Source organism: Calidris pugnax, unplaced genomic scaffold (genome assembly GCF_001431845.1).
Source record: "Calidris pugnax isolate Ruff unplaced genomic scaffold, ASM143184v1 scaffold44, whole genome shotgun sequence".
Lineage (NCBI taxonomy): Eukaryota > Metazoa > Chordata > Aves > Charadriiformes > Scolopacidae > Calidris > Calidris pugnax.
Genome location: NW_015094506.1, coordinates 16,382,624 through 16,392,297, shown reverse-complemented (window position 1 = coordinate 16,392,297; position 9,674 = coordinate 16,382,624). Strand labels below are relative to the sequence as shown.

General features: G+C 44.0%; 1 protein-coding gene across 1 annotated transcript; it reads left to right on the top strand.

The window, feature by feature from the left end:
- Positions 1 to 451: 451 nt before the first annotated feature.
- Positions 452 to 4,004, top strand: RPS16 (ribosomal protein S16). Its single transcript, XM_014964154.1, has 6 exons — positions 452 to 547; positions 636 to 691; positions 1,456 to 1,557; positions 2,382 to 2,478; positions 3,625 to 3,672; positions 3,809 to 4,004. Exons 2-6 carry the CDS (start codon positions 644 to 646, stop codon positions 3,952 to 3,954), a joined length of 441 nt encoding a protein of 146 aa, XP_014819640.1. The 5' UTR covers positions 452 to 547; positions 636 to 643; the 3' UTR covers positions 3,955 to 4,004.
- The last annotated feature ends 5,670 nt before the right edge of the window (positions 4,005 to 9,674 follow it).

Here is a 9,674-nt window from a genome sequence, read left to right as displayed (position 1 = left end):
CGGGACCCCATCCCTTTAAATCAATGCTGGGTGCGACGAAAGCATCTTAAAAACAAAACAAACAAACAAAGCAAAAACACCACAGCAAAACCGACGAGGGGGGCGAAAGTCGGGGTGACCCTACACCACTGCGCCGAGGCGGCCTTACAGAAGGCCCTGCTGAGGCCGTTTAACCCTCCCCAGCGCCCATCAAACTCCTCTGGCCGACTGCTGGGCGCGGGGGCCGCGCTGCCCCACCGGCGGGGAAGAGGACAGACGCACCCCCTCAGCTGTGCGCCGCCAGCGGCGCGACCGTCCCCCCATCGGGGTGCGGAACCACCGGCCACGCGGGGGCTGAGGGAGGGCGGTTAACGGAAGGGGCGCGCGCCCCGGCTGCCCCGCCCGCCCGGCTCCGGGCTACCGCAAAGCGCGGCCGGGCGCGGGAGGAGCGGCCGGGCGCTCCGTCGCACTGCCGGAAGACGGCGTCGCGCTTTACGGCCTGGCTGCCCCTGAGAAGAGGCTGGGAAGCCCCGTTCGGCCTTTTCCCGGTGCCGCCGCTGAGGGGAGGGTGAGTGTCCGGGGGAGCTCCGGCCTCCGCCGCCCTACCCGCGCCCACTGCCCCGGCAGCGCTAACGCCGTTTCCCTCTGTCTTGCAGGAGCAGCTATGCCGGCCAAGGGCCCCTTGCAGAGCGTCCAGGTCTTCGGGCGGAAGGTGAGGCCGGGGCGCCGCGGCCCGCTCCGTCTCCTCGTTGTCGGGCTGGGCGGCGCCGTGCGGCCCAAGGCGCTCGGGGTCCCTCGGGGTCCCTCGGTCCTAGCTCGGGGGCACTGGCAGCGGCTTCTCGCCGGGGCCTTGTGCAGGGGTGGTGTGCGGCAGGGCCGGCCGTGGTCAGGCCTGCTCGGCAGCCCACGTGTCCCGGTCCGGAGGTGCTGGGCCGCGCCGTGTTCCCGGCCCCGCGCGAGAGAGGGGAGATATTTGTTCTCTGAAGGCATGAGCCCGGGTCCTCATGGGTCGGAGCTCTGCTCTCTCGGGTGGCCGCCGCTATCGTACCGGGCATAGGGGGCTGGCTCATCGTTGCTGGTGTGCGACAGACACGTTATGAGACGGAAGGGGGAAGAATAAAGTTTGCACTGCTGGGATCCAGTGACTCGAATAATCCTAGGTAACAAGCTTTTGTGAGGAAGGGAGCCACAAAAATGCCGTGTTGTAGAATAGAGATGGTGTCTTTCCCGTATTTATAACTAAATATAAAGCTATAGCATCGATAACCTAAACTAAATCTAATTTTATTGAGATGATGCCTTAATATTATGAGTCAATACCTGAGAATGTAAGGAACAGTATTGTTTTGTTTGGTGTGAGATGTTGATCTTAGGCATAAACCTAAGGTTTTTAGATTATTAAAACTAAATAGAAATTTACTCCGCATTGTTAGTGCAAAAGTAAAATGCAGTACTAACGCACATTTGCATTTTTAGAAAACAGCAACTGCTGTTGCCCACTGCAAGAGAGGAAATGGCCTCATTAAAGTGAATGGAAGACCTCTGGAAATGATTGAGCCCAGAACTCTGCAGTATAAAGTAAGCATTCATCCATTCCCCCTTTTACTTCCTCACCTCTTCTGGCCCCCACCTTGGATGTTAAAATAGTTTTATATGTATAATTTCTTGGGAAAGGAGAAGAGTTGCTTTCCTTATTGACAGTACTAAATTTTTGGTTCTGTGTTTCCTGGTTACCTGAAATATAGATGCTGTTATGAAAATTCAGAAAACTGTTCTTCTGTGGTTGTCTTGTTGGGAAGGGTGGGCTTTTTGCTTAACTATATTAATGTATGTTAATGTAATTATGAGAATTATTTTCAGCACTTCACATCTATTTTTTAATCTAAAATGGGTGACTTCAAAACCCTCCTTTTTAAAAGATTGTTTAGGACTTGATGAAATATGTGTTTGAACAGTGCTGACAGAATCTAAAACTGACTAGATAACTATAAAGTATAATAAATAGTGGGGAAGCCCACCCACAAATTACTTAAGCTCTTCAATTTTAATAAGCTTGATTTATTTTTCTGGTGTAGTTATGGCATTCTACTTAAGCTATTCCCTTGCTTTTAATTCTCTTGTGCATATGCTTTGCTATTAAGATTTCTGAAACTTAAATATAATAAATTCAAGACTTCAGTAAATTTAGTAGTCAAAGTAAATTTAGTAAGTTTAGTCATACTAAATTTAGTATGTCAAAATAACTCTGCAAGAGGTGTGCTTTGTTTGGGTGTGTGCTTGTAAAATCAAGGCTCCATTTTTCAGAACATTCAGTACCTTCACATCTGGTAAACCTACTGCAAGCTCTAATCCTTGTTGTTTCTGATCACAAACTAATTTTCTTTTTGTGTTTTGTTTCCCAGCTGCTTGAACCTGTCCTCCTCCTGGGGAAGGAACGGTTTGCTGGTGTTGACATCAGAGTCCGTGTAAAGGGTGGTGGCCACGTAGCACAGATCTACGGTATGATTTTGGTGGGATCTCCGGTGTGGGCTAGAACAGGCCAAGCGACATATTTAAGAGGCTTGAGTTTAAAATAGTAACTTGCACATCTCTGTGTTCTGTTTCTTTTTGCACTGTGCAAGTGTAGTTTTCTTAAAGACTTAGTAGTTATATTTTATGCGGAAAGCTGGAACGTCTGGAGTAAGTTGAATGAAGTAAACTGATGAAATTTTGAGAAAATGTGAGGAAATGATCTTCGTGTCTTGCAGTGTGACAGGACAGTTCAGGAGCAGCTGAGCACAAAGATTTTGGGAGGGCAAATGGGGATTTATCATTTGAAATTGAATCTTTAGTTGTAAACTTGCATTGTTGTTCAGAAGCATCTGTCGGCTGACCTGCAAAGCTAGGCATTTTTTCCCCTTGCAGAGAAGATTGACAACATACTTGCTTTAGCTGTTGATAGAGTTGCTCTTTACAGATGATGGATTTGTCCTGTTTCAGTTTAGTGAAGTGGAGCTGAAACTGCAGAAAGAACAGAGACGTGTTTCAGTCTCAAAGTTCATTACATTAGTTTTTCAGAAAATTCAGATTTCCACTAAACCCCTGAGTTTGATGTTCTGACAGATTCCAGCCTAACAAAAATCTTTACAGTTACTCCCGTATTCCTGGTTTGAGTTCTTGTTACTGTGGTACTGTGCTACAGGCATATTTTATTGGGGTGTGCTAGAAGAGCAGGTCATACTGTCCTGTTGTCCCTTTTGCCTCCTTTGGCTTTGAACACACTGATCAATTTTATCCTTGCTGAAAAGCATAGGCGTTTCAGAGAACTCTGTTTCTGAGGATTTTGAAAGTTGGCTGCTTGTCAGTAGAAGATAAACCTACATCAGTACTTGGGGGAGAAGGTGATCAAGACTGCCCTTGTTCAATTCCTTGGCTAGCTGGCAGTTGTCAAATCAACAAATGAACCGTGGGTGGCCTCTTGGCACAGATTTCTTCAGATTCGCCAAAGTAAAAATCACGTGGGTGTGTGGGAGGGGAAATTAAGGAGAGAAAGGACAATTTGGCAGAAAAGAAGACAGCAAGTTTCTCAAATAAATGGCACTTCGTGTTTAAGTTTTAAATGACCTTTGCAGTCCTTACTGATCCATTATCTTTCTTTTTTAACAGCTATCCGTCAAGCTATTTCCAAAGCATTGGTGGCTTACTATCAAAAATGTAAGTTGTTTTAATTGTCTTAAGTGGAAATGTATGGCTTCTGGTAGACTTCTGGTAGTTTTGGTGCAAAAATGTTAATATAGATTTGTTCTGAGTGAAACTTCTTAAACTGAAGACTTTTTTTTTTTTTAAACAGATGTTGATGAAGCTTCTAAGAAAGAGATCAAGGATATCCTAATCCAGTATGATAGGACTCTGCTGGTTGCAGATCCTCGCCGTTGTGAATCCAAGAAATTTGGAGGACCTGGTGCTCGTGCACGCTACCAGAAGTCTTACCGTTAAAATTGTTCTAGTCATGTGACAGGCAATAAACATCAAGAGAATTTGATAAATTTCTTGTTTCCAAGTTGTTATTTTCTCTGTGGGTAATTTTTTCACTCTTTGTTAAATTTAAGATTGATACACAAATTGATTGGTATTAAAGTAAAATTGGAGGGTTATGAACCAATGTGAGTAGCTCACGTTCTCCCCATGTGAAAATGTCTGTCTCGGTCCGGTTACGGACTGTAGCACATGAGAGCCTGGATGTGACTCCTGGCTGGTAACTTCTTCATTGTGTGTTACATGATTTGGTTCTGTTTTACCTCAAACCAGGACACAGCCCTAGTGTAATGCAACACATTAAGCACCTTGCGGCATTCACTTTGGTGCTGGCAGTTGGTGTTCTTGCGGAGGACGTCTCTTTTCCTTGTATGTTCACCTGGAATACCACACTGATAGTGGAGTTCCAGGTACCACTATGGAATATTTCATGGCAATGAGTATTGTCCATCTGCATGAACTGCTTTTGTTTGCCCTTGCCAAGTGGCAAGGAATTTACTCCCTTGAAGGTCACTCTCAACATGGTGCTGAAGTGGGTATTCGGGCAGCGGTTCTAAAATTTGTATTTAAAGTTTGCATTGTCAAAACCAAAGTACTTACGGGGACAGGGGAAGGAGATTTATTGAAGGTTTGCCATACCTGATAGTGGAGAGGTACGGTTTTCTGGATTAGTCTAAATGTAGGGAACTTTTTTTCTTAAAAAATTCACAAACCTCATACATTCTGTTTCAAAAATAGTATTTTGTAAATGTAGAACAAAGAATTTTGTGTTGCAAAGTAAGATTGGGTTTAAATTATTCATCCTTCAATTGCATATTCACATAGTACAAGCACAGAGGGATGTAGGCCTGGAGAGCAACACTAAATAATATAATAAAAAAAAAAATCTAGAAAAATCCCTTTGGAAGCTAGACAGTTGCTTATGTCATGAGCCAGGTGAGGCAATTTGGAGGCCTTGGGGAAGAAAGGGGGAAAAAGCTGGAGTTGAAAATATGAGAGTGATTTAAAAATTTCTAGCTAGGCCTCTGTGTGTGTATCAAACATGAAAAGGGATGTTGGAGAAGTTCCAGCTTCTTGTCCATTGAAACTGAAGATTTTTGTTCTGGAAGAGATCTCCCGAGGTCAAAGAAGAAGAGTAAAGCTCTGAGTAAGACCTGGGGTGTGCCAACAAAAGGCTGTTGGAAAGGCTAATTCTGTCTCTTGGAAGAGTTGCAAGGAATTGAGTGAGGCCTTGGATGTGAGCTGGCCCAACAGGCATGGGAACAGCCCTGGACAGTTTGCAGAGGAACTGGAAGAAACTTTGGAGATGAAGCAACAGAGGGCCTGGCTTCTGCTGTGTTGCTCTCTAAGCCTGGTGTTTCTTCTATTGTACACCACCACTGAAATTTTTATAGGAATAGCTTGATACTTGAGCTTTCTGTTGGCCTTCCTTATGATGTGTTTCTTCTCTCGTTTAATGGTAGGTCATTTTAGTGCACTCGGTCAACACGAAGTTAAATCAGCTTCTGTTGTGAGCTGGGTTGGAGAATTGGAAAGAATAGAACAACTTTGCCCTTTTGCTCGTAGCTTTTTATAAATGTTAATAGTCGTTATGATGTCTCTGCTTTTTCTGCATTTAAGGCATCTTCACTGAAGTGTAGTTATTCAAGAGTTAAACGAGTAACTTCAGTGAATTCCTTTTCAGAAGGAATTCTCCATCCATCTCCCATTTTAGCTGTCAGTGTCTGCCACAAAAATACTGCATTACATGACCTGAATAGAAGTAGAAAACTCTCGTTCAAACCCCTCACGCTCCCATTGAAATGGAGGAGACTGTCATATGTTCTGTCGCCAATTTACATACCAAGATTTTTTTGTTTTACACTAAGTGAAAGAGATACTCTATTCCAGACACTTGCTGCCTCTTTGGCAAGATGCATGGTTTGCTTTCCTCAGTCCTCCCTTTCTGCACCCTCAGATCTGACCCGTTTCTCATTCAGTGAGTTCCTCAGAGTTTCTACCTTTGTAGTAGAGTCGCTCACAAGTAATTCTTGCTCTTGGGCTGCTGAAAACGGCGACGTTCTGCCTCCCAGCCTGGCTTTCTAAGGAAAAGATGCTATGCAGGGCTAACATCACATTTGCTTACTGGAATTCCTATGAGTTTTGTGAAAATTGGCATCTCGGTAGATGTTAATTAGCTGCAGCTGAGGAGAAATAATCCTTTTAGCCGTTTGGCTCGTGTGGTGGCTGAAAAGCGATGGCTCACTCCTTGCTCAGGAAGTGAGTACTGGGCTGCCAGTTGGCACATAGGCACCCGGGGCTGTGGCTCCTCCAAAGCTGATTCTTGCCTGGCTGTTAGAGCAGCCGGACACAGGGACGGGGAGAGGACACCGAGCTGTGAAAGTCAGGGAGACAAAGGGAGATGCAATACCTGATGCCAGTAACCTTAGGGATGGATTTCACAGTTATGGGGAAACCCGATGTATCGTTTTTTCCATCCGCAGAACTGCTTGTAACAACTGGGGATTTTTGTTTTCTTGTTCTTTTATGGAAGGGCTGAAAATAAAACTTGCATTGCTACTAATATATCCAGAGATGATATCTGCGTGTCATTTCTTCAACCAAAAGGCATAATAAAAATGCTTTCTGAACTGAACTCTGGTCCTATAAAAATGCCCCGTTAATCCTGTAGAGTGATGTCATTCCCACAGATTTGCTTTGTAAGTGAGAAATGCTCAAGGAATCGGGCTGGTGTCTGCCTGGGTGGCTGAAGGTTTTTATTCTAAGCAGTTACTTACTGATCACCCACTAGAGGGCTTAACTTCATTGGGGAAGTGTAACTACTGTGATGTTTGAAGGCGTAAGGAGAAAAATCTGTTCATGCAAACGTTTCCTTTCCTGATCTCCTGATTCTGCAGGGATGGCAATCAAGCTCTTGTCATTGAGCATCCTGCCAGAGGATGCTGCCCAGAGACACACTTCCACAGAGAAATAGTAACAGTTTGATCTTCAAGCCCTCAGTGAGTTTTTGAGCAGCTGGTTCTTAGAAGAGAAGAAATGCCTCTAACCTCGTATCCTCCAGCTCTTTCTTTAGTTTCACTGATGATAATCCTCAGGAACATCAGGTGTGCACATCAAAATGTGCCCTCACTTGAATTCTTTGTTGACAGTACCAGTTCAGTGAAGGCTGGAGTGTGAGCTATAGAAAGTACTATATTTTGGTAATGATGCCAGAGGATCCAATTCCAAGCTTGTACCTGTGGCACTGCAGGCCGCTTTCTCATCCATAGTTTGTCATCCTGATAAACTGTGTGACTTGTGCATAAAATTAGGTCCTCTCAAATGTTATGTTGGAAAATTTGGGGCAAAATAATTCTGACTGTAATATACAAATATACTAACATTGAAATCTTTATTTTTAAAGAAAAATCTGTAACTTAAAAATGTAACACCAGCATTTTTAAAATATGGACTGGTGTGTTCTGTATTGTGTTTTTTCTTTTCACAAGTGATTATTTTCTAATGCATTTTTTTCCTTGCACTTTTTTTTCACAATTCCCAATCTGTGAGTATTCTACTGCTTGTGTAGATAATGTGTCTCATTGCCTTGATCTTATCTGATTCAATTTTTTTTTAATATCTTTGTTATTACTGTCCTCTGAGGTACAGTTCCAGTGTACTTGGCTGAATAATTCTTTTTCCTTATTAGCTAATATTCTTCATGTGCCTGGGACTGCGCTGTTTTCTACCCTATCTTGAGCAGAGATATCCAGACTTAATGAAACCTGTTGCTCTAACTCATGCAAAGTTCCTTTGCAGATGATGATGCTTGGCCTACTTTTTAAATATTAGAAGTTAAACAACTGTGAAATACTAACATGCAATAAATATTCACTCAACTCCTCAACTTTGCTGTAGAATAATTGAAAAAAAAGAAAGGCTATTTTTGATAGTTTGTGTTAAACCAAAAGAGTTCATTTATATTAATGGAAAGATTTATTTGTGATGCTACATATGAAGCATGGTGTGAAATGTGGCCTTGAGGAAGGGAAGAACCCAGATCAGATTTCTTAGAAGACTTTGAAATAGTTTCTAAACCGCATTTACCTTGAAAGTAAGATAACCCAGAGACTGGTAATGGTATTTGGAAGCTCTAACGCTCGGGTTCATCTCAGCTTGGGAGCAACCTGAGACATTGTCCTCTAAGAGTAGATTTATGAGAGGGTGAAATGTTGATTATCCTCTGTCACCTCCTACAAGGTAAGTGCCTACATCTTGTTCACAGTCTGTGAGTATGACTAGATGACTGTGTCAGTTTGGATCAGCAACTCACTTCTTTTGCTTCTGCTTGCAGTCTGGAGAGGTTTTGGACCATGTGGAGGAGATGAAATTAAGCTGGGAGATGCAGCCCAGCTGCAGATAAGCAGTCAGCCCATGGGACCAGCCTGGAGCTAGTCAGAAGTAAAAACAAAGCCAAAACCTCTTGAAATGCCAATTGTGTGACTGTCAGCTTCTCAGATCCAACAATAACAAAAATAATTCTTCAGAAATACTCCAAACACAGTGTAGCGTTATAACATGTATCAGTTTGCAGTAAATATCCTTGGGCTGCTCATGGTCCCGAACCTGCATGAGTACCATCAGCTGCTGTGGGGACACAGGGTTTTGTCTTTGTTGTTGGAGAGGTTGAGGGTTTTCCTTTGCTGACTTCTCTAGTCCAGCTGAGGAGTGGGAAAGAAAAAGGGCTAGAAGAAATCTATCCTCGTGGGCTAGATGAGGGGGCAGGGAGGTGGATTGAGTCCTGGCTGTGTGACAGAACTCAGAGGGATGTCATTAATGGAGCGGGGTCAAGTTGCAGTCCTGTAACCAGCAGCATCATCCAGGGGTCAATACTCGGCCCAGTCCTGTTCAACATATTTATCAATGACCTGGACGAGGGGACAGAGTGTATCCTCAGCAAGTTCGCTGATGATACCAAACTGGGAGGGTTGGTCGACACTCCAGAGGGCTGTGCTGCCATCCAGCGTGACCTGGACAGGCTGGAGAGCTGGGCAGAGAAGAACCTCATGAAGTTCAACAAGGGCAAATGTAAAGTCCTGCACCTGGGGAGAAGAACCCCAGGCACCAATATAGGTTAGGGGTGGATCTTCTGGAAACTACTACTGAGGAGAAGGATCTGGGAGTCCTGGTGGATGGCAGTCTCTCCATGAGCCAGCAATGTGCTCTTGTTGCCAAGAGTGCCAATGGAATCCTAGGCTGCATAAGGAGGAGTGTGGCCAGTAGGTCGAGGGAGGTTGTTCTCCCCCTCTACTCTGTACTGGTGAGGCCACAACTGGAATACTGTGTCCAGTTCTGGGCTCCCTAGTTCAAGAGGGACAGGGAACTACTGGGAGAGTCCAATGTAGGGCAACTAAGATGATTAAGGGATTAGAGCACCTCCCTTAGGAGAAAAGGTTCAAAGAGCTGGGGCTCTTTAACCTCGAGAAGAGAAGACTGAGGGGAGACACAGTAAAATGAGCAGTAGCTGTTTCAATTACTATTATATGTATCTTTAAAACTGCACTTTTAAACGGCTGTATTAATGTTAGGGTGAAGCAGGTAAGATATTTCTATTTTAAAATAAGATCATTCTTAATTTTGTTGAAATTATATTTTTATATTTTAATGAACATTAGAAACAAACCCCATTGGCCCTATTGACA

What these genes read in the sequence shown, in the direction of transcription:
- RPS16 (XM_014964154.1), top strand. Translation starts at nt 644, where the DNA reads ATGCCGGCCAAGGGCCCCTTGCAGAGCGTCCAGGTCTTCGGGCGGAAG. An exon ending in CCAGAACTCTGCAGTATAAA is followed by an intron (nt 1,558 to 2,381) that starts GTAAGCATTCAT and finishes TTTGTTTCCCAG; the next exon opens with CTGCTTGAACCTGTCCTCCT. An exon ending in CCACGTAGCACAGATCTACG is followed by an intron (nt 2,479 to 3,624) that starts GTATGATTTTGG and finishes CTTTTTTAACAG; the next exon opens with CTATCCGTCAAGCTATTTCC.